This window comes from Coloeus monedula (genome assembly GCF_965178545.1).
Source record: "Coloeus monedula genome assembly, chromosome: 9".
Lineage (NCBI taxonomy): Eukaryota > Metazoa > Chordata > Aves > Passeriformes > Corvidae > Coloeus > Coloeus monedula.
In genome coordinates, this window is record NC_138789.1 from 29,483,132 (window position 1) to 29,507,627 (window position 24,496).

A 24,496-nucleotide genomic window follows, 5' to 3' on the forward strand; every position below is an offset into this window, starting at 1 on the left:
CCACCCTGGATAGTCCATTCCTGTCCCGCCATGCTGGGCCTTTGTGTGCCTTCACCTTGAAAACCAGGAACCAAATGAGACTTTCAGTGCAGAAACCTTAAGGAATTAGTAATACTACTTGCACTGCATGGCTCACAGACATATCCACAGTTCCAGGGGCTTAGGATGTTGATAGTTTTATATGAACCTGCAGAAAGCTCGAGAGCTCCCCGTTAGACCTCTGGACTCATCTGTGGTGATAACAATGTCATTAAAGCTGGCCTCATGATTGCTCTTTAAACCACCTGGGCTACTGCTGCTTGTTCCCATGCCACCATCTATGGGACGGTCTGAAAACAGTTTCTGAGGAATTTCTATGCAACTGAGGAGCTGAGATCTTATTTTGGAGTATTTCCCTTGCAGTGGCAGTGACCCCTAACTTAATGGTGCCGTGCCTCTCCCCATGGCTGGTTACAGAACAACCACATGCAGGCAACCAGTCCAAACTCTTGTTTCAATAATGCTTTTCTTAAATCTGGCATGGGCTTTCTCCTCAGCATGCAAGAAAACTTCTCCATATTTACTGAGGAACTTTTATTTATGCCATATGCATCAGAAAAGCTCATTCAGGCATAGTTCAGATGACCACAAGAGTATGTTTTCAATTTCTGTTTGAAATTATATCTTGGAAATTCGAGAGAAAGTGGTATAAGGGAGATCCTGGATCGTGTTCTTTATGCCCTAAGCACAGTTGTTGCCTGGCACTGCCTGGAAGATAAAATATGTGTGGTGTGTCCCAGCATCCACGATGGAGAGTGTGTCTGATCTGTCCTCAGACAAAAGGTCTGTGGGCTCATCAAAGGCCTTGATGTCGTGCACTAACTCAGAGCCCAGAGAAGTTTTCAATGATTGTGCTGCGTTACTGCCAATGATTCAAGGGACTGACTGCAGAAAATATGATGAAAAGCAAGAGAGCCATGTATTATACAAAATAAGGAATAGAAAAATAATCCCTTTTCACTGGGAAAACATTCAACTTCAGACCTGGAGCAGTCAATGTCAAGTAAATCTCTGGCACTGCCTTTCAGTGGCTTGCTGCAGTGGGCAGTTTTCACTGGATCATAACTAGACACAGGAATTTCATGATCTTTATTGATTTCCCTGAGCTGAACTATTTGGATACTCATAGGCCTCCAGAAGAAAGACAAAGCCTAGGTAACACCACTTTTCCCTAGACCGGAGGAGGTCTACATCCAGGATCCCTGCCAATTGTATTTACTCAGCATTTCCCAGATGTGACATTGAATTGCCGCCGGTTCTCGGCGTGTGAGGTCAGGGAGTCCCAGAGCTGTTCTGCCTGTACCTGCCTCGTGCAGCAGCTTCATTACACACCTCAGCACATCTCCCAGCAGGCACCGGAGCCATTTTTTCCTCCGTTGAACTTAATATCTTAAGACAGTGGGAACATTTCACACAGAATGGTTCAGGTTGGAAGGGACCACCGAGGGGTCATCTGGTCCCACCTCCCTGCTCAAGCAGGGTCATCCCAGAGCAAATGGCACAGTCTTGAATATCTCCAGGGAGGGAGACTCCACACCCTCTCTGGGCAACCCGCTCAGGAAAGAAGCTGTTCCTCATGTTCAGGAGGAACTTCGTTCTTTAACACAGAATTAAACAAGGCCCCACGTGCATGCAGCCACCTAAAAAGCTGACTCCAAGTGAACAGGTAGATGCTTGAAGTGAAATGTATGATGGGAGCACACTTCAAGGAACTCCAGCAGCTGTAGGATACAGAGCTTTTCTTAAATGTCTTTTTTTTCATAGAGTCCATGTGTTGCCATATCCCTGCTCTCTGCATTACAGTATCCCATCAAAACACAAGCTGCCCAGTGGTTTTCAAGAACATAAGATTTTTCTTTTCTTCTAAGAGCAATAACACTTATCAACTTTTACTGAAATACCATATCAGCTCCTTGTCACTGGCAGTCTACAGTTCCTGCCGCTAAAAGTTTAATGCATTTACAGGAGCACTTAGGCATCAAGACTTTGATATCACAATCTGTTAGTCACAGGTGCTACATGATAGGTTTGTGTTAGCACATTATAGATCTTTTATCAGATACTGCACAAAATGTGTGTGTTGCTCTGCCAGGCAATCAGAATCAGGCTGCTGCATAGCTGATGAGTTACTCACCAATATAAGTTGTTGTTTATTTTAAACAGAACTTTCCCAGAACTGCACCTTAATGGGTAAGTTAAACTCTAATTGGTCAAGGCCAGTGAAGACCAGGAACTTAATGGAGCCAGGAAAAATGCAGCAGGTCTATGGTGGTGCTTTGAGCATTGTCAGTCTTTTGCAGTGGCATTCGTCAAGTCAAGTGATTAACATTGCTCATTTGCCATTGCAGACAGAGTCATTTTGACAGCAAATTACCACTGGATCAATAGCTCAGCTTGTCTTTGGCAATTCACGTAGTAGCATGAGACCTGTGACAACATGCCATGCTGCTGGCAGTGCTGCCTCCAAATCATGGAAGGAAGTGGGAGGAGGGGGAAGAACTGCTCACCGAAAAGTCAGTTCAGATTGGAAAGTTCTAGATGTTTTCACATCCCTCCAAGGCTCCTTTTATTTTTTTTCCAGACACTGGACAACACAACAGACTTGGCCTTGGGGTTCAGCCTAAACTGTACTTTCCATTTTTAATAAAATTAGTAATCCCATGCAAGTGTTGAAGCACATGCCTCAGCTTTGCTGTAATCCCCTGAGGAAAACATCCCTTCAGCATGGTCCCGGAGAAGTCGGGAGGTTGGTCAGTGTTGTGGCTTTGCTTCTTGCATCTAATTCCAGATGTCAGGAAATGCATCATTTTAAAATGGAGCTGGAGCTGTAGGAGTTCTGAGTTGAAAATGCAGAAAGAATTTTCCTGTAGTCATCAAACCAAAGTTGTTTTCAACTGGCCTGGTGCTAACAGCACCCCTACGTGCTGCTTTCACTGACCTCAGTGACCTAGAGGAAAGCAGATCTTCTGTGCAGTGTCACGAGCAGGAGGTCACCTGAGGTATTCCTGTCACCACACACAATTCACATCACCTGCATCATTTTTTTGACGTATAGGAAGGGTTCTGTGCATGCAAAACTATTCCCTGACAAAGGCTTCCCAATGAGAGCAGGATTTTTGGGATGGCCGTGCTGTATTGGTCATCCATGGGCCTGACCTTCCTCAGATGGTGTTGGTGGCCAAGCAACATTTTGTTGCCACCTGTTGTTGATCAGAGAATCAAAGAATCACAGCATGGTTTGGCTTGGAAGGGGCCCTAAAGCCCATCCAGTCCCATCCAGACACCTTCCACCATCCCAGGCTGCTCAGAGCCCCATCCAGCCTGGCCTTGGGCACTTCCAGGGGTGGGGAGTCCTCAACCTCTGTCCACAACAGCCCACAAAATGTAGCTTAGAGCAAGGACAGTGATGTGGCTTGGGCTTCATTTTTGACACCAAGTGAAAGCTACCACCTTCCTTGGCACGGAGACAAAAGCAGACACTTTCTTTCCACGGGTGAGCTCTGAAACACGGAAGCTCCTCTGGTCCTCTGACTGCGCCTGTGCATTTCTTGCTGATTTGGGGTCTGTCAAACCTGTATCTTTGTGAGCTCCAGACAGGTCTCCTCTGACCCAGAGATCCTTGAAGATCATCTGATAGTGCAGCATGGGGCTGTTCAGTTGCAAAATGGCATTAAACACATTAAAAGTAGTGTAACTGTCTTCCAAAAATTGAACTAGTCTTCTTATTTGCTTCTGGGACCAATTCAGGATGTTTACTTGGATCTATAAACTCTCCTATAGATTAGATCTTGGTTGGGAAATGGACTACATTCCTTTCATGTGCTGTCTTAGCACTTGAGATCAGCAGACTTGCTTTTTCTAATGTGTTTGGGAAGCAGGAGCAATATTTTATCTCCTGTGGTATGCTGCTGGTATAGAAATGTTCAGGCTTATTAATTCTTCAGGACACAGGAAAGTCTTCATCACCTGTGTAGGCAGTCATGGGAAAGGACCCACTGCAACGGCTCCATTGAACTCTTTCTTTCTTTTTTTTTTCCTGAGGCAGCTGGAAAATATTAGTAATCTTCAGAGCCCATATACAGTACATATTGAGAGCCAGTAAATGATGCATATTATTGCAAATTCCTGTGCACTTCTGCATTTTATAAAACAGATAACTAAAATACTCACCTAGCCAGATCGGTTCCCCCAGGGATGCACATTTCCAAGCAGAGGACAAACCAAAAACACAGAACAGAACAGAAATTAGCCAAATAGAATGTCTAAGTGTTTGAAACAAATGGTTTTAAGATCACTGAGTAAGGAGCATGACCTTCTTTTGCATCAGTCAAGGCAACTGTGAAACTTTGTGAAAGAAGCTCACCCCAAAACAGATGCTGGGCTATCTTAGGTAAATAAATTACCAAAAAATAATAATAAACCCCCCCCTACACTTTTTACAAAGCACAGCTGTGTAAATATTGCATGAGACAGGGGAGAGGGGGAGAGATGTAACATACACCCTTTTTTTATGCAGAAGTTCTGCTCTGGGCACTGTTTATTAACATTCCCAGTACAACCATCACTCCAGTGCCTAGCACACAGTGCAGCTACTGTACTCCCTGCACATGTTTGATCTTGGCTTTAGAGGAGAAACCAGGCTTTATTTTAAAGGAAACATTTTCACCCAAAGATAAAAGGTGCAAGGAAAGGTGTCAGGAGACAGGGAGACTTAAAGAATCATTGAATGGTTTGGGTTGGAAGGGACCTCTAAGCTCATCTCGTTCCACCCCCTGCCATGGGCAGGGACACCTTCCACTGTCCCAGCTTGCTCCAAGCCCCCTCCAAGCTGGCCTTGGACACTTCCAGAAGATGGTACAGGACCAGGTACAGGAAGAAGACCATATCTTATCTCTTTTTCCCGTTCTCTTTCCCACGCTTTCTGCCACACTGACTTTAGATGTGCCCCTGCTTCTGCCCCAGGTGAGGAGCAATTCTCCCTAATTTCCTTGTGCTGGATGCCTACTGCAATTTTTCTGCTTCTCAACTGCCAGGTACAGCACATTCCAGCTACAAAAACTGGCATCTCCCCACAGAGAGGAGCAAATGGCTCTTCTTAGCTAGACCAAAGGCTCACCTTATGCAGGTCGCTGTCTCTGACAAGAGCTGGTGGTGGACACTTAAGGAAAGGTAACAACAGCAGGAGAGGCATCCAGTGATGCTTTTCAGAGTACAGCCTCATGGATTTTGGCAGCAAACAGCTTGGTTTCATGAGCCAGAGGCTCTGTTCACATCTTTGTGTTTGGCTGCCTTCAGTGAACTTTCCTTTCAGAGATGTGCTTTTAACCCATGCTTTATTTTGGCCTCCACAACATCCCGTGGCAGAAAGTTCCAGTTTTACTCTGTGCTGCATAAGGAAGAACCACTTCTTTTGTCTGTTGCCTGATCATTTTGCTGGATGCTTCTTAGTGGTTTTCTTTTTCACTGCCAGAAGCAGTGAATAAATCATTCCCCAGTTACTTTCTTTACTTTCCTTCAAGTTAAGTGCTGCCCCAACACTTTGACCGCAGCAGTCAGCGAGCACAGGGAAGCACAGAAATCCATCTAGCAGCTTGTTAGCTCAGGTAACAACTTGGCTGAGTGGCTGCAGAGCCATCTTATACCTGCAGGAACATCTGTGTACTGTGACAGCAGCTGTGTGTTCACCCAAAGTGGGTATTCTGTGACTTCCACCCCAGAGCTCATGGTGTGAATGCAGTGACCCCCCAGAGAGCCTAAAGAAGGGATGATGTTTAAGTTCTTTCAATTTCCAGCTCCAAAGAAACTTAAACCTCAGCAGTGTCTTCATCTAGCATGGCTACAGCTCTGTTCTGGTTCCATCTTGCTCAGGGAAGAGCAGGAGATCCACAACCTCCTCCACCTCTGCTTGTTCACATCACTCCAGCACAGCCCTACTGACATCATCCTTTCTGCTCTTCCCTTACATCAATGCCCACTGCTATTTTTAGTGTTATATACACCAAAAAGCATAACATTAGAGATCCTCTTGCTAAAATTAGCTGGAAAATTATAGGCTGTTTTACTGTTTTGTGCATAGTCTTCATTTGCCTCAATAGGACTTGCATGCAGATCTTTGAACCCCCAAAAGCCGGACAAGTGAGGTGGTACCTGCAGTCCTCAGCTTCAAGAGCAGCACTCTGGAAAAAAAAGGGACTGTTTTATATCAGCAAGGGCTGGAGGCAAAGTCTTAGGTTCCACCTATAGGAGGGAAATACTTTTATTTAAAAAAAAATGAGGATTTACAATCAACGAGATTTGAAAAATATGAATGTATGGATTATCTTTCTTCGCATTTAGTGTTTTATTGCAGCAGCCCACGTTTGTCTCCAGGAGTATTATCCATGATGCAGCACACTAATGCACTACCTTGCTCTGAACAGGAGAAAGCACTTTGGATGTAGTCCAGATTTAACCCTGTCTTAGGGCTTGCTTTTACTTTTCCCCAAAATAACAGCAAGTGGAAGTAAAGCATCATCCTGACTCTTCCTTGGGGCGTGGCCAATCCTGCGTGTGAGGGGCAGCTTTGAGTCAGAGGGTGGTGCTCAGTCCCACTTGGCTCATGACTCCACTGCCTCACTCTGCCCTTTCAGCCCCTACAACCCACCTCTGTTCTCCATCCTTGAGTGGAAACCCCTCGGCTGCAGGTAGCCTAAACCTGCTTTGCAAGGAGCTGCTTCTGGCTGTCAGAGGGAAGGTTCAACATCTCACATCAGACTGATCCCTGAAAACACCCCTGTCATCCAGGCAGAATTGCAAATTCTGGCTGTTTGGAGGTTTTAAAAATTAAAAGATTCTCCCAAACAGCTGTGTTTCTTATGCAAATCCCCTGCCAAATGGTACCTTGTAAGTGTTAAAGAAATTGTTTGTCCTCTGTTAAAAAATGATCATCCCGAAACCCATTAATTTGGTGGGGGGAAAGGTTTTAAGAGGACAAAGCAGGCTTACAAAGTGCATTTCTCCCATGCCCTGTGAACTGTTGTGCTATTGTGGTTTTACAGTGCTATTTCTCCACTTTTGCTGGATTTTTCTCTTTAATGTTATGTGGAAAACCCTGAACAAAAACTGGCACTTAATTCTGAGTAAACAGTGGTAGTGACTGAATAGAAACTTGATGTCAAATATACAGCCACCCTGGGAAAGTCAAAATCCATTGCTTTCTCCTCTCTTCCAGTTGTGTCCTCCTTAAGCATATTATTCATAAAATTAGTGATTTAAAAAGGCATCGAAACATTATTTTTCATATTCATAGCGTCACTTTAAAAAAAAATGGTTAAAAATCGATTTGCTGGCCTCTTGGGGAAATGCTGTAATGTTTTTGGCTGTCTCCTACTTTCTGCTGCCAGCTAAAAGTACCATCTGGCTTGTTTAGGGCCCTTTTCCATATCAGGTGCTTCCAAAATTCTCCCCAACCAGAGGATTGTTTCGTTGGGTTGCTCTGCCTGCTGAGGCATGTGTCCTGGGCTGGGAATCCTACTGCTTCTGTTCCCTGCCATCTTGCTGACAGTGGTGTGTGTATGTTTGGGCACGGATCTTGCTGCCTCTCTCCCGAGGACATTTGCATCATTGTCAGCTGCACATATTAAATTGATATGCAGGGCTCAGAAACACGTATCCCATCTTTTGTCCCTTTGTTTGTGCAATTGTTGTGGTTTTAATTCTTCTTTGACACCTGGAATATCACAAAGCTGCTGATAATCTGTTGGCTACTAAGGGAAATGACATTGATAGAAGGATAATGTGTGTCAGACTTATATCTCGATAATTGCAGACACACCCCGAACCCTCGCAGCTCAGGGAATGAATATCCTAAATCCATTATTAATTTGGAGAGTCGCATGTGGCAGTTGGCTGTGGTGTCATCCTCTCGCTGCAAGAGTCACTTGCAAGGGATTTTAAGGCAGTTTTGGTTAATTCTGCATCGCTGTGTCGATTTATGCCTCGTACGAGTCGTTTTTGGTGCGTCCTTGCTGCCATTTCGCGGCAGCGTGAGGAGCTGTAACAAAATGGGGTTGATGTCCTAACTCCTCATGGAAGGAAGGCAGCTCCCCATGTGCCTTCTCCTGCCCAGGAATACCATCCCAAGGAGCTGAGAACTGATGCTCTCTACGTGGTACCAGTTGACAGCAGTCGACAGTGACACTTTCTCCTCAGGATTCTTTGTTTTTTCAAATTTGCCGGTTTACTTGGAAATAGAAACCCACCCCTAAAGGATTTATGAGTAGATTTGAAGCACTGTAGTTGCAAAGTCTAGGCTTGATGTGATTGTGTGGGAACAGGAAGGGTGTTTTGGAGCAGCTACTGCCATAAGCTGTCTTGTCCTATTTCAAAAATGATCTGTGCCATACACTGCTGACTTTTCCTGTCCATCCATTAAAAAGTGAATTATGAAGAGTGCTGAGACAAACAGATAGGAGTTTAACCTTGTTAGTAAATATCAGGTAGCTGATATATACTGCTAGAATGTTACATCACAGCCTTGCTCTTCAATACAAGTTTATGAAATTATCTTGTTACTATATAAACTGCCTTGGCTGGGTACATTCTTCCAGAGGGTTATTGTTTGCTGGATGCTGGCACAGTAGCATGACTCCAAAGAGTCAGTTCACGATGTGGTGAATTTTAAAGACTTGGGAGATGGCCATATCTATTTTTCAGCAAAGGAATGAAAGCTTTTTTTTTTTTTTCCCCCCCCCTAAGGTATTAAAAGCTTCAAAAGATGTGCTGAAATGAAAAGGAAGTAATAGCTAAAGCCTGGATGGGAAGTAGTGCTTCAGAGTTGTTTATTTGCTTGTTTCCCCCAAAATCTTAATATTTTAAGTACAAGTTAATATTTTAAGTCAAATAAACCTGTTCTGTGAACTAGTAAGATACTTGAACTATTATCACACATTATTCATTTATTTCTGTGTGAGTGCAATAAAAATTTTACAAGCTGTAATCTTGTTCTTTTAATAGAGAGAAAACTATGCAGAATATGTTGCTTAGAGTATTAGATAAGCTGCAGTATGTTAATCAAATATTTTCATGATATGAGGGCAGTTGAGAAAACAGTACAATTTTTGCTAATGGCACTGGTAAGTAAACGGATCTATCATTACATTGTCATGAAAAGTGACATTGAGCAGAAACACCCTGCCAATCCCTAGAAGATAAGCATTTAATGTAATTAGACAGACACTGTCTCCTTTGTTGAACGTAGCATTAATCACCCAGAGAAGTCCAACTTTATATGAAATGGCTTTTTCTGCTATGTCTTTGTATTAGAAAGCTTCTCACACGGTTTTGCCACGATGATATGTTTGAAGAAATGACTGCAACAGCTACACGGGTTTCCTCATGACACATTTCCTGCTGTTCTGTGTTCCATAATATTTAATTCTTTTTATTTAGCAGTGTTGCATTATATAGCTGCGACTTGTTCCTAAGTCTAGAAACCTACATGCAGTTGGAGCTGAACCTCTTTGAACCAGTGTAATGCATTCAACTTGTGAAATACAAAAGCAACACAGATAGCTTCCATTATGTTCTTCAGTCCTTCCTCTGTGCTGTTAGCACAGGTTCATTGTTATGGCATAAGCAAAATGTTTCTTGCCTCAAATGCTAGTCCATAATATCACACACAAATAAAAGAAAAAGAAAAAAAGAACTTCTTTTTATGAAAATCTCATTGTTAAATGGATGAAAAATGTTGCCCCCTTCCAGAATTCATTGGCACTACATTTTTTTTTCCTCCCTTTTTTTTTTTCTTTTTTTTTTTTCCCCTCTCTCCTCTGTTGCTTGTAATTTGTACTGTGAAACGCTGTCTGGTTATGAACTGGTATCAATTTGAGTCAGTGCACAGCTGTGTCTTCCCACCTTCTCAGTGGTGCCGAGGGCTTTGAAGGGAAAGAAAAGGGTTTAGTCAGAGATGACAGCAAACTTCACCGGGTAACAGGTGGAGGTCAAGTCGGTTTATTTGTTGGGCTGAACAGAGTGCAGAGATGAAAAATCTTTGCCATAATAAGGTTTAGGAAGAAAATGCTGACTAGTCTAAGCTTTGATTCCAGCTGACAGATCCTTTTCTAGTGTTCATTACTTGATTTCACAGTTCAGGCAATTTTAAGAGGCTTAAAATTATGTTTCTGCTCTCCTCTATAAAACTTTTCGATCACTTTCTAATTTTTGCTTTAAGTAAAGTTATAGGGACTCCCTGATATATCACTCCTGCCTGTAGACTCTTACAAAGTCAATTTGCCATCAAAAATGTAAGGATAACCCTTTTTTTTTTGATCCCTGCTTTTACCAATTCTTTTAATAAATGAAGTAAAAAAATTCACATGTAGGCACCGATTTGACTAGAAAATTAAAACTTTCTAAAAACCCCACTGAAAAGTGGATAGTAAACTAAGCAGGATGCTGAAGAAGCCAGTGTTCCTGTCTGGGAATATGGGATTTCTGTGTTAGTGAAGCCCAGAGCTCTGAGTGTCGGTCCCCAAGTGCTGGCGAGCCGTGCTCCGTCCCGAAAGGGAGCCACAGGCAGGCCCTGGAGAATCAGAGCAGAACGTGCTGACATTGTGTGGCAGGGCTGGGACTGGGGTGACCTGTCAGCATCGCTGCACACACAAAGGGATTTCACTGGGCCGAGCTGCCAGGCTTGGAGTCTCTCCGAGTGCAGCCTCCTGCCCTTCCCTGTGCCAGCTGCTGGGAGGGACATGGAGGTGTTTCTCCTCTCCCACCCTTTTTCTTCCACCACCACCACCTGCTTCCTACCTGCTGGAGTGGGCAGAATAGGATTATCTTTAGCCATTTGCTAAAATCTTCCCCCTCAGACTTTCTATTACTTCTGCATTCATTCTTTGCAGGAAGAGGAAACTCACTGGTCAAACCCTTGGACACCAGAATAGTTGCATGCAGTTTCCCAGGGAGCCAGATAGCTCTAAAGCTTCCCAGTGAGTGACAGTTTCTCTCTTCTATTCTTCTGAAACATGTGTTTTACACATATACTGAAAAATGTTAATATCAATTTACAGCCAGATTCTTGCTTTTTTTTTCTTTTTTTTTTTTTTTAAGAAAGATTTTAAAAATCAAATCTCCCAAAGTATTTACACTTAGAGCACCTCAGCACACATGTCACTTTTTTTACGTAGGAAAAAGTGTTGGATGCTCTTAAACACAAAACATCATTGGGCTTGAAAGCTGTTAGCTCATTCTGAGTTAGTGGCAAGAACGCTGGACTTGCCAGCACCAAACTGTGAAACCTTTTCTGTGTGACTGGTAGAAATCTCATGGGGGTAGAAATAAAAAAAAAAAAAAAAGGGGAGGAGGGGGGGTGTAAATCTGTGCATTTGGATTCGAGCAGCTTCGATACCATGATATAAACTTTGTCCTAGAAGTCCTTGAATCACAAATCATTGGGAGAGTGTTTTGGAGAATTATCACTGTATGCTTTCCCTGGTCTTTTACTCTTTTCTAGGCATCCATTAGTTCCCACTGTCAGGGAGAGGATTCTGGACTAGGTGGATCCCTGTAATCTGATTTGGCATGGCTATTTTTCTGTGTTCCTAAGCTCATGAGATCAAGTTATGTAGGATTATTTCATAATGCCAGAGCAGCAGTTTCTGAGGTTGGACAAAGCTATCTAGCAAAAGTGTCTGATAAAAGAAAAATCCTATCCCATACTGTAGCTTTCTTGGTCCAGTGAAGCAGCATCCTCACGCACACAAATCTTGTAAAGTTGCTTCTGATAGCTCCCTGTGTCCCTTGGTTTTTGTAAGCTAAAGTGCCATTTTCCTTTTTACAGCTTAATTGAACCTAAATGCACCCATTTTCTGCAATGTGGTATTTTGGTAATTTCGCTATTTGCTCGTAACTTTTCCCTTAAGCAAACTGAAAGCTTCCCCTTTATCACTTCACTGGGCCAAGATTTCACACAGTATCCTGCTTGCTACAAAATATGATAGTGTTCTCTCTCACCTTGTTTCTTTTTTCTTCTTTTACTTTCTTTTATAAAATCAGGATATCTAAGAAACCCCGAACACCGCGGAGCACTTCATGGTGGGTGTGCTTATTCAAACAATGCCAATGCTCTTGTTCTCGGTGCACAGACTTTTTGTGTTGGTTGGGGGGGATGTCCCAGGTGTCCCCTCTTGTGTGGATTCTCCGGTGTCTAGTAAGGACAGAGCTCGTGCCAAGGACTTTGCCAGAGTGCCAGCGCTGGAGGGAGCACTCACATGCCACCTTTGCCCTTGCCGTGCCTCTTCTCGTGGAATTTGCAGGGAGATTTCCCCTGGGAGCCCTCTGCCTCTCTGTCAGGTGTGTTTTCACCTGTTCAGTGGGTGACAGAGGGGCTGGGCAGCTCCCAGGAGCAGACCTGCAGGCAGCAGGGCCATCCAGGCTCCCCTGGAAACGATGCCAAAGCCAAGCTGCCGTGCTCTGCCTTTCCTCAGGGAATCCTGTAGCCACTGGGAATGCAGAGAAGGGAGGCTGATCTCACCTGTCTGATACCACCTGTGGGGAAGTGCTTTCAGTCTCTCTGCCTGGGTGCTGCTGGTGGCAGGTCCCCAGTGGCATTCCAGTGTGCAGCTGGAAATGGGCATTCCCAGGAAGGAGCACAGCAGCTGTAGGTCAGCTACAAATTGTTTCTGGTGTTACGGAGAGTTCGGTCCCGTGACTGTCACACCCGGGCAGTCAGAGGGTGGAAACACAAAGAACCACTGGATAGCAAAACATAACAGTTCCATGAGTACACTCTCGACCTGCCAAATTATAAATCCCTTGGTACAATGCACACGAGTTCACTTTGCAACTCTTTCTTCCTTTGGAATAACCTATAAACTCTTCACCTCAAATTGTGCAGAAATCAGGTGGCTTTACAGTCTGTGGTAAATCACCTGGGCTATTTTCAATCCTGGCCACAGCTCTTTTATTAATTAAAACACATGTTCAGTGGCAGTGTACACCGATTAAATCTTCAAAACCAATATTAGCACCAAACTTAGTCTTGTCATCATGAAAGTCATTTGAAAATATCACATGCAGTAACTGAGGTCACAAGTCGAGAAAATCTGCATATTTACCCATCTCCATCTCATGCCTGGGGTGTTTAGCAGCCATCATTGTTACATATAGCCTGGGTAGCCAATGATGGTTTGATGACATGCAAATAACGAGCAAATGATTTTTCAGAAAAATAAATAAATAAATAAAACCCAAAAAATTTGACTCCATCCTCTTCAGTTACTAAAATTCCCTTTAGTATCACTTGCAATTTAGGATCCATATGCATCTCAGGAAGATATAGTTGAAACATAAATCTATTCTGGGTCTTTTACTTGCAAAAATATCATACCTCAGCTATAATCATATGCAAAGACTTTTTAGAGGGCTTTGTAAATGCCATCCAAATTTATGATGGCATTTTTTGCCTTGCAGCTATAGATGTTCCATCCCCAAAGCACCCACATAAAGGTATATTCTCCTATGGATGGCTGCAGTTTGTCCCTGCTGCTATATCTAATCTGCCAAGTGTGCTGAAAAACTCTCAAGTAGCATTTGAAATGAAACAAATGTAGTCATGAATTTTAGACAAGATGTCTAAAGACGTCATTAGAAATCTTTTTATTTTTCTTCTTGCAATATATATTTATACAATGGAAAATGATGCCGAAGCTGACATTAACTCAAAGGGAAAATTGAACTGTTATCCTGCTGTTTATTCCTCTTCTCATTAAAGTTTTTAAATATATAACTCATGAAATTATGTTTTGAAGAAATTGGTAAGATGTTGAATACTACTTTATTAGTTATTGAAAGAACTGCTTGGGTGGCAGAGCAGGAATGAAGCCTAACTTAAGTGATCTAAAACAATCTAGATGATGCTGTAAACACAGACACAAACAAGGTAATACACTCTATGAGAACATTGTACCAAACAATTTAGGCAGACTTTCAGGGGTAGGATTTTAAAATAATTGTGAATGTTGTAGTGCTCGGCTTTAAAGTTCTGTAGGTAAGGTTGTCCATCACTATAAACTGGTATTTCTCCTTCATAAATGGATCAGTGCTCATTTGCAAAGGAGAAGTTTCAACCTTCTTTTTCCCTAAGTGACATCAGAATTTTGATTCTAACTTGAATTATCATTTTTGGCTAAAAATTGCTGAGGAGTCCAAAAGCATTTAAAACCTAAAGCCATTGAATCCATTTAATGCGCCTTTGGCACCTCTCTCTCTCAGTCCTTTTTGAACATTCTGGTCCTCATTTTAATCAATCTCTTTTTATTAAGTTCTTTGGCTCATTTACTTGTACGTGCATTTGCTTTATTTTATTTGGAACATTTCTTTTGTAGTGTCTTGAAAAAGAGTTGTGACATTTCTTTTGGATGGCTTCTTAAGTATCTGGCAGTCACCTATGATACGATGTTGATGGGTATGGATAGATTAGCTCTGTTTTCCTGATGATCTGTCAGATGTCGAGTTCTGAGGAGACTGGATGTGTGTGTTGGTGATGCATATGCAGCAGTTTGATAAGTGGATAGAGGGGGAGCTTTCGTTTTTCTTCTGTAAAATCACTGTTTATTAAGCTGGATTTAGCCTTGTGAAGCGAGGTGCTCCGCTGGCAGGTAGTTAATCAGTGATCATGGTAACTCCGGCTGCAACCAGGGGAGCCAGTACCCATTCAGAACGTAGAAACTAAAGAGCACTTCATTAGGATGAGTGAATTTCCATCTGTGTTGTATTTTGTGTATACTGGAGCAATTAATACAGTAAACTGATGGATGGCAGTCAGTGTGATCGTATCTCGGCTGATGACAAAGTTTGCTCAGCACTAAATAGAACAGACTTACTATGACTGGCAGGAGCGTAGCCGTCAACATTTCAAGAAGCTTGAAATTAGGAATTCCCCAGGAGGAAAAAAAAAAAATAGCAGCTGATCAGCATTTCTGTTGATACTGATTTCAGTGGAATTGCTGGAATAATTCACACATGAGGATGAAAATTCCTTGAAAAAATGCTTCCCATATATCAGTTTTTTTCTTCAACAGCCGATTTGTTTTTCTGCATCATCTGTTGGTTCTGCATGTTGTTGAGTTCATGGTCCACCTGGTAATACCTGAGCTTCCGTGATTCCTTTTCCTAGTGTGCCTTGGGAAGGAGGATCCAGACCATGTTTCATTCATAGCTTTTGTTATGAATTCTCCATCAAGAGTCTAGCGGCAGAGAGCTACTGGGAATATCGGGATAATTATCCAAAGGTCTTTGGAGATGAATATGAGCTGGTCTACCAATGTAGCTAACGAGAGATGGAGTTGTTGTGTGAGATGTGTGCAGGTAGAATAATGTCAGTAATTAATCAAGTGAAATTGGATGGATATACAGGTGTAGACTTGCAGAGAAGGGGGATTGTTCTCCTCTTGCTGTGACTCTGTTCACTCCATCGAAGTTAACCCTGATTTTTCAGTAAGGCACGTGGTAGGTACATGGAAAAGAGGTTCGCAGATATTTGTTTGTTCTGGGAAGGATTTGTGCATTCAATTCTCACGCATCATTTTCTGGTCCATTTAAATATATATCAGCCTCATACATGAACATTTGAAGACCTTTAGCTGTACTCAAGGAAGACTCTTATGTGGTGCGTTTCTAGTACTGGCAAACATAAGGAGGTAGAGGAATTAAACCCATCACAATGCTCCAGTGCCCCTTAGAAGATGAGGAACACGAAGTTTTCCTGTGCACTCACTGATTAAACTTGGGCTGGAGGTTTGCGAAGTGCAGAGTTTTGGAAAGTCTTTCTGCGGGACTTCAACATCCAATGGCTCCAGTAACCAGAGTCTCCCAAGGACGAGGATCCCATTTGCGCTTGCATTATGCATTGAGCAGAAGGGTGTGATGCATGATGTGGAATGAACAAAATAACTTGTGTGTTCAGGGAAATGCCAAATTAATGAAAATTCAGAAAGCTCTAATGTTGAAAAGGCACACAAATTCCTTGATAGAAATATAATGCTGCTAACAGTTTCAAGATTATTGTTGTCTGAATTTTCTGCTTATTGTGTACTGCAATTAAAATTCTTCTCAGCTGAAAAACCAATGTCAAATTAATATTTCCGTTTGGAAAAAAATACAAAAGTATACACCTCTTGTTCCATTTAGCACCATCATGGTCTTTGATCAGGTTCCCTCTGTCCAGTGAAAAAAGCAGATTTATGTTAATGGGAGCAGGCTCAGACCATATATGTTTGGCATACATACAGAACCACATGAACACAAGTACAGTAAGTTAAAGTAACACACCCACTCAGGCTTCCATCTGCGTTTTATGCCACAAATCCCTTTATTTTCTTCTTTTATTTAGCAATTAACTTCTCCATTTATTCTGTAGTTAAAAGCTGCCATAAGATGAAAATAGACAAAGTCTGATTTTCCTCTCTCACACTCTAAATAACATTCAGAGGAGACTCAGACCTGGATTCTGAAAGCTGTGTTCCCTAAAAGTGCCAGGTGTGACTGTGATTTGGACAAGAGTCCTATCCACAGAATAGTAAGGAACACTTTTAACCCCCACCTGGGCTACCCAGCCGTTGTGTTCTGGCTGTTCTTGTTTATTCCTTGCTCGGAGCAGATGGATAGAAAGAGGCAGGGAACGGGGAGGATCCTTGGCTCCATTCCCTATTCACCGGCCAGCGCAGCTGAGACGGGCTGGGGGATATTGTGATTTGTTGCTGCCCTGCACCAGAGAGCAGAGAGAGGAGAGCAGGGACTCAGAGGTGTCCTTAGAGCTGGCACTGCCCCTTCCTTGGGGTCCTGTGAAGTGCTGAAATCTGGTCTTCAGTGCAGTGGTCCCCAGTAATCGCTGGCTTCCAGGACCAATGCTGAGGAAAGCCGTGCAAGGCAGCAGCATCCTCCCAGGATGCATCCCCAGCTCTGCCCGAGCTACCTTCAGCCTTAACTTTTTAATTTCCTGCATCCCTGAGCAGCACAGGAGGGACCCTGTGGACTGGGGGCCACTAAATGTGTTAAAACTCATTAGGTATGGAGCAGAAGACCCTTAAAACTAGCCAAGAGTCTCAAACGTGGGTGCCAAAAATTAAACACCTAATTCAATATTTAGCCGTCTACCTTTAGTTCCTTCCTCATAGTTAATATCCACTGTGCCACCTCAGAGGTGGCCTGATTTTCATAGGCACCAGGCACCTACAACTAACTCAAGTGCTGAGACTGCTCACCCAAGTGAGACTTGTAGAATTCAAAGTTTTTCTGGGTGATTAAACCAGAGTTCCCTCGCTCTCAGCTCCCGACCAGAGCTTCGATAGAATGACCAGCATTGTAACATATGGCTTAGCAAGGGGAGGAAAAAAAAAAGAGAAAGTGAGTATTAGAAATGGATGGACTAAAGAATACGCAGGATATATCAGGCACATTAACCAAACATATGGTGCTAAATGAGATATTTTTTTTAAATTGCAAAAAAATTGACATTCCTGGCAGTCTCAAGGATAATGTGACATGGCTGTGATAAATTTAGAAGAATGGGACATATTTTGGCTTGTTCTTGGAAACCTTTTTCTTGCATGCCGACTGTATTTCTTCTTTTATTAACCCATTCAAAGAATGTTTGAATTTTGCTGCTAGAGCACCATGCTAGCGCAACATAAAATGTGAATGATGCTAATTGCTTTGCACTGCCTAACTTTCTGTCATACCCTCCCCTCTTAAAGGACAAAACATGCTTTGGAAATGAGCTGGCAAGCTCATCTTCTTCTTTCTCTTGGTCAATATTAAGTGATGTAATTAAGCTCCTGTTTGCATATTCTTCTGAACTAGGAAGCAGCCATTTTTTTCTTGAGATCTGATGGATGTGATCACTCAAAATAAAATGTGTCATTACAAACCCCAAACAAAACAAAAACATGGTATAGTTGGACTGCTCCAAACCAATACATTTCAAAATACCCTGGAAAAAAAATAAATAAATGAACCAAACTTGTGATAATAATGGCAATCAGAACGATAACAAACAAATAGAGCAAAAGTAGCAACCAATTACCAGCGCTTCAGTTTGTTTTTCTGCTCAATTTCCCTGCATGGGGTTACATTAAAATCTCTATTTTCACATGAAAGCCGCTGCCTCGACCTTATAAAACCCATCCCCGTATGAACATGACACTGCTCAGCATTGCCACATTCAAGGTCATTCATCAGCTTCTTTGTAGCTCCTCAAGTTCCAGTGTTTGGACACAATCACACGAAACTGCTGCAGCTTTAAACCAAATTCCACTGCCTCTGCCCCTTCTCCCTGCTGTGGTTTAGAGATGAGTCCTGCAGGGGTTTTTTTAACACAGGGGTAGAAGAAAAGCTGTTTCATTTTTTTAGAAGCCTTATTATCTTCGCCATAACCCTGAAGAGGGTTTGTAGCCGGGGCAAGCAGGGAGCTCCTGAGCCAGCTGAGCCATAGAGTTGAGATCTCACTCCTTCCCCGACCTCTGTCACCACCCCAGGGGCTCAGGTAACTCCTGTCCCACTTGGATCCCTGCTCATGGGCTGCACAGCCGTGCTCTTGGAGCAGCTCCCATGCTGGCAAATTTTACCGTGACCTTCCCTGTCCACAGAAGTCGCTTGGCCTGCCCATGATATTTTGCACTTAGGGCTGGGGTTGACACTCCTTTGGTGTCTCCATCCCCAGTTCTTCCATCACAGGGAAATCTGGGTCAACAGCACCGTTAATTCCTTTGAGTGTCCTTGTCCTGAATATGGACATTCCACGACTAAGTTACATCCCGTCGGAGCAGAAATTCAGCAGGCTGCACTGGAATATTGCACTGAAACACCTCAGTTCCATCTCCTTTCCACTCTTCCCCCCAAACTCAACCAGTCTCTGCTTTTGTTCCTACTCCAAAGTCCTTAAGACCACATTAAAAAAAAAAAAAAATCCCCAACCCAATATTTTTCTTGCACCATAGTCAGTTCTAAACTTTGATTTTTAAAAGGTTAAGTCTGTAACCTTTCCTACTATGGGGAAAAAGCCACCACAACAGCAAACCCTGTAGCAAACAAGTTTCGAGGCAGAAAGCTGCGAGTACAACACTGGAACTCAAACCATTCCCTTACTTTATTTAACTTACAGCAGTATAAACTCCAAAGCCTCACTGAAACCATTAAGACACAGCAGTGCAGAGTATAAAGTACAAGAAGGCTCCTGCATATTGCAATCAACATCCCAGGGACTATAAAACTAGTCTTATTAAATATAAAGTTAATAATATAGCCCAGAGATAATCTTGTCCAGGCCTCTCTCTTTACTTTTTAAACAATTAAATACTATAAAATACAGAGTTGGAAATAAAATTAAATTACTTTGCTAGTGAAAGTTCAACTTGCACATTACCTGATATTTTGCTTTTCCACCTGAAATATCAACCTCTGTTTTGCTATATCCCTATGGATATGCAGGATGCCTGATGGGCTGTATATACCGGAAATTTTGAGTTTTCAGGATACATTCTGATAATCAGAACACCCAGGTGCATCTAGAACTGCAAAAATATAGGCTAGTACAGACAAACATGCATACTTTTCATTTATATACTGTAAAATTCTTTCCTCCAAGCATCTACCATACAGAAAAGACTCAGATTTTACAAGCCTGTTGCCATATATTCATTCCATTAATTTCTTTGATTCCACAGCCTTGATACGGCATCAACAGGAGTTATTCTCACCCCGTACACCAAACCAGTCAGATGAGCACCACACCATTTCTGCCTGTCCATGGCAGAGGTTGCACCCAGTGACAACTTAACTCTGATTTTCATTGGGAGCTTTTGATATAGTTCAAGGGCATTATAACAGCTCTGAAATAATTCCAGTGCGGCTTCTAGTATCAAGGCAAAAATACCATTCACCCTTTAAAAAAAAAATTTGAAAGCGAAAGGGAACCACATAAACATGTAACTTTTAAATACCTTTGAAGTCAAGAGAGTGAGGGGAGGCAGAGCTTGAACTCAGAGAACTCCATTCTCTAGTTGTGCCTTGAGTCGTGCGGCACATTTAAAAGATCCATTTGCAATAATCTACTAAACCAAGGAGTGAAAGACAGAACTCATAAAAAAACCTGTAAAAATCCAAGTGCTCCAGCTATTACAGATTTCTAAAAATAAAGCAGAGTAGGTTTCAGTAGCAATAATAAGCTGCATCTTACCCATATTTCAGATTTATAAGAAAAATATGGCTGCCTTTTAGTACTCATGGCTCAGAGCAAACCATGGCTGCTTCTGCCTTGAAAAAAACCCCACAAATAAAAGTGAGCTCTCAGCTTGCTGTTGTGTTGCATTTCATTTGTCCTTTAAGTGTGTCTAGCTGCTCCTGCACCCCCTTTCACAATGCATAGGCTGTCGTTCCATGACCTAGCATTATTAAATTGCACTTATCAATCATTCTTGCCAGGAATGCCATCGCCAACTACATTAAAGAAGTCAGAGAAGTCTGGTTTCAGCAGTCCCTCGCCTTCGCAGACCTCCTCCCTTGGAACGGCTTTCACACAGCACCATCGACCTGTCATTACAGGACCCAGAGGTGAGGCCTTTCCCGAGAGCCCCCAGGCATTAAAAGGTAGCCACGGCACCCAGTGGCCGTGCCAGCGCCGCTCCACGGAAAGCCATCGCCACCTGTGACTGCCCAGCGAGGGGCTGTGCTCAGAACCTTCACAACCAGGAGGGTTTAGGTGTCTAGAGGCTGGTTCTGTTAGGCTGGGCTGCTTGGGAAAGCTCCTGATGGCCGCTCAAGGTGGAAACGCTGGATTCTGGGGCCTTGGGGTTTTGTTGGAAGAGGGTGGGGAAAGGGACAGGAGGTGTTGCAGGGAAGTGTCTTCTGCTTGTGACCATTCATCACGTTGACTCGGTCCAACTGCTCGAGATAGGGACCCATCCATCACTTCTGACCCACGCCTGTCTTCCAGCCCTCTGGATTTCCTTCTGCACGTCATTTATTCTCGTGCTGTTGGTGTCAGTGTGCCTTGTTAGGGGACTCTTTGGAAGTTGGTTCCTGCAATACTTTGGCTGGTTTTCTTCCCAGTACTCTTCTGACTGACTTTCCAAGTCAAAGAGATGTCCTCTGGGTCTAGATGTGCTTATGTATTTTTGTTAGAAAGATGCATTTGCATTTAGCCTAGAAAACTAAATGCAATACTGAGTTCACATTTGAAAAGGAACTCACTTGGGCATAGTAAGAGACACGAATGAATCCTCTTACAAACCTCTTTGGAAGATACAAAAATAGGAATGAATGGTTGTGACATGTTTCTTTCTGCTATGAAATTTTGCCTCATTTAGAGAAGATTATTAAGGAATTGGTCGAATGGTGGAGCATAAAAAGGCATATTAGCAATTCATCCTAGAAATTATTTGGAAATGTCTGTTTGGCATCAGTGTGGTTTTACTGAGGGCAGCATAAACCAGAAGGAGCCTCTTTGTCTGCACAGTCCAGGTGATGTGGTGAGAAATGGTGCAGTTGCACAAAGTTGAAGCAAGGTCAGACTTGCACTTCATGAGGTTTTGTGCTTTGTTAAATCTGCTTGTTGTAGTTTGATTTGTTGTGGTTAATCCATAAAAATTATTCATTATCCTTAGACATACACCTACATCCTCAGAAGATATTTAGGCATCTAAGCTCTATAGAGATTTCCCTTGAAATTTGGATCCGAGCTGTCTGGCAAATATATCCTCTTTTAAAAGCCTTGATAATTGGTGATACAAGTATGAATAATATGAAGCTTCCATTAACATTCTATTCAGTGCACATCAGCTGACTCCCAATTCCTGTCTTTTAGAAGTTCAGCCTTTTAGATTTCAGTTGTTGATTGATTAGTTAATAGGCCTTTCTTTATTTAGCTGTGTTTTACCTCACACTAATTTTTTAAGATCATTGACTGCCTTTGTCTGCCCCTGTTTAGACCCTCTCTGCTTTGGATTCTTGTGTGGTTGAGAGAGGAAATGTCTCAGTGGTGAGGCCTTGTTTAAATCTCATCTACAGTCTGTTTTCACAAGACTTTTTCTGTGCACTGAGGGATTTCCATTGGCGATGTGAGAAGAACATTCAATGGGAGCCAGAAAAGCAAATAGAATTATTACAGTCCCAAATTTGGATTGTTTGGAAGGAGATGTTCTTTACTAACTCCATAAAGAAGCAACAGAGCTTTTAATCATCATGGTTCCTAAAAAGTTAACCAAAACTGCTCTTCTGCAGCATCATTTAGAAACGTCTTCTGTTTTATGATCATTCACAAAGTCTTGCAGATTTTCAGGAAAAAAATCCCTCTGCATCCATCCACGGTTTCTTTAAATGCCATCATCCTGAAAAAATCTTGTCCCAGACTTCATTCTTTGTTCTTTTGGGACATTCCTCTTCAGTATTCTTCTTCCACAGCGCGCTGGCTGTGTGTATTTCCCTGCCACAACAATCATTCTGTTAGTAAAGGGTGATACACTGAGATGGATTATTTTCTGCAAATCCAGCTTTGTTCTTTATCCCATCGCCTCCGGCATACTTTAGGGACAGTAAGCAGAAGAGAGAAGCTTTTCAGGTATCAGAAGTGGCAACATAAAGAGTATAATGCTGTCGTATAAGAGGATATAATTGAGAGATTCACATCCACCAGTAGTTACTGGGAGTTGTGCCTCGGCAGAAGTGATGGTACAGCACACACAGGCTAAATTCCCTTTGGACACAGGTGTGTTATGTAAATGGTCAGTGGCAGGTCATTCTCAGGGGTCTTTGGCAAACAAAGAGCAGGATTTAATCTCCATTCTGCAGAGAGATTTCAGAGACAGGGGAGTTGTGAATAAGTAGGTCACCATCAGAGTAAGCTCCTCAGCCAGCACAACGATCACAGGGAGGTTCCATCTCCTTCTCATGTTCGTATGTGCAAGTTTATCACTTGGATGTGTGTATGAGATGCATTTGTAAAGCATGATCAAAATAGACAGCAGAGAAGAAGCTGTAGACTATTCATGGCAGGTGTTGTCATTGACAACTAGTGATTTATAACTTCTCGGGAATATTCCCGAATCCTTCACACGCTTCCAAACATCCCTTAGAATACACTGCACGTCTGATGCTGGGGTATCCCAGGATACTGAATGCCCTTCCCTGTGATCCCCACAATGAGTCATTTTGGAAACAAAACTTCCTTTGAAGGAGGAGGAAGATCCTTGAGAGGATGTCTTAGCTCTAAGGTGCTCCACCCGATGAAGCAGTTGGAAAACCTCTGCTCTCATGGAATTGTCTGGATGTGCTGGGCTGTGGAAGGCTGTGCACTCGTTCCTATCTGCACTGGTGCTGCTGCCAGTGCCCGGCCCAGCTGGGCAGTAGCCAGGAGAGAGGATCCGAGCTGGCTGACCAGCGGACCAGATGTGCAGTGAGTGCTGGCGCAGGGATGCCAATGCTTCAGTGACTCCTCAGTACTTCCAACAGATGGTGGCAAGATCCAAGTTTCTTTGGTGATAAGCTAGCAAAGTGATTCATGGAGCCTCACTTGATGATGGCAGTTTTTTGGGCATGACTCTATGAATGCACCATATGTCTTCTCTGGACCAGCGTGGCTAGGATTCAGTGGCTGGCAGATGGTAAATTGATCACCTATAGGGTGGCTTTAGCATCACTATCAGTTTCAGAATTTATTTCAAAGCCTTGAGAATTCGAGCAGCCAGATCTCTCTCCTACTCAGCATACTTTTGTTACCTGCAAATGGGATTATCTGGTGGTCGGCGTAGCTCACCACAGCACTGCAGCATTGCAAAGGCACCATGGATTGTTGGCATCTCACAAAGCTTCCCAGACCACTTGAACTCTTCACCAGCTAGTGAAGGATTTAAATACTATGGGTGACAGCAGTATTTACATAAGTGGTTTTAGGCTTCCATGTATTGCTACTTACACTCTGGTGACTTTATAACTGGAGCTGGCTGAAATGTTAAATTGACCACGATCTTGTAAAGCCAGGATGTACAGCAGCCTGTGCTGCAGAGCATTCAAGCATTCCCACGGAATATGACAGTGTGAATCCTGCAAGCCAAAAAAGCAAGGAAAAAAAGGCAAGGAAAGGAAAAAAAATAACAATGAGATGGTATGTTAGGAAGATAAATGAAGGAGAAACACAATTACAAGAAGCAAGAAACCCAGCACGAAGGCAAGAACCCAAGGAAGTGGGTGTGTGAGAAGAAGGGATGAAAGTCAGCTAGTGGACTGGTTTCCATTATATTAATTTCCTCCATAATTACCACTGCCATTTAGACTTTTATCAGGACAAGGCCTGCCAGGGAAATGCTGCAGCACAGTACTCTCTGTTCACGCCAAAGCGGTGAAACGTCTCTGTCACATATCTGGAAAGATACCGTGTCCTTCTCTATCAAAATCCTCCAGTGGGTCACCAAAGTCCTGGTGCCTGCTC

General features: G+C 42.8%; 1 protein-coding gene across 9 annotated transcripts in view; it reads left to right on the plus strand.

Moving 5' to 3' along the window:
- The window catches only part of NFIA (nuclear factor I A), a gene marked incomplete at its 3' end in the record, with an annotated part of 250,179 nt that overhangs the window by 176,842 nt on the left and 48,841 nt on the right, over nt 1-24,496 (plus strand). For 4 of the 9 annotated variants that reach the window (XM_082287369.1, XM_082287371.1, XM_082287370.1 and 1 more), the window contains 2 exons: nt 12,073-12,111; nt 20,497-20,625. The exons of 1 other annotated variant lie outside the window; for it this stretch is intronic. In XM_082287369.1, the coding sequence (XP_082143495.1) occupies nt 12,073-12,111; nt 20,497-20,625 (168 nt within the window). Of the gene's footprint in view, nt 1-10,919; nt 11,007-12,072; nt 12,112-20,496; nt 20,626-24,496 lie in introns of all 9 variants that reach the window. 4 more of the 9 variants (XM_082287372.1, XM_082287374.1, XM_082287377.1 and 1 more) reach the window with 3 other exon arrangements.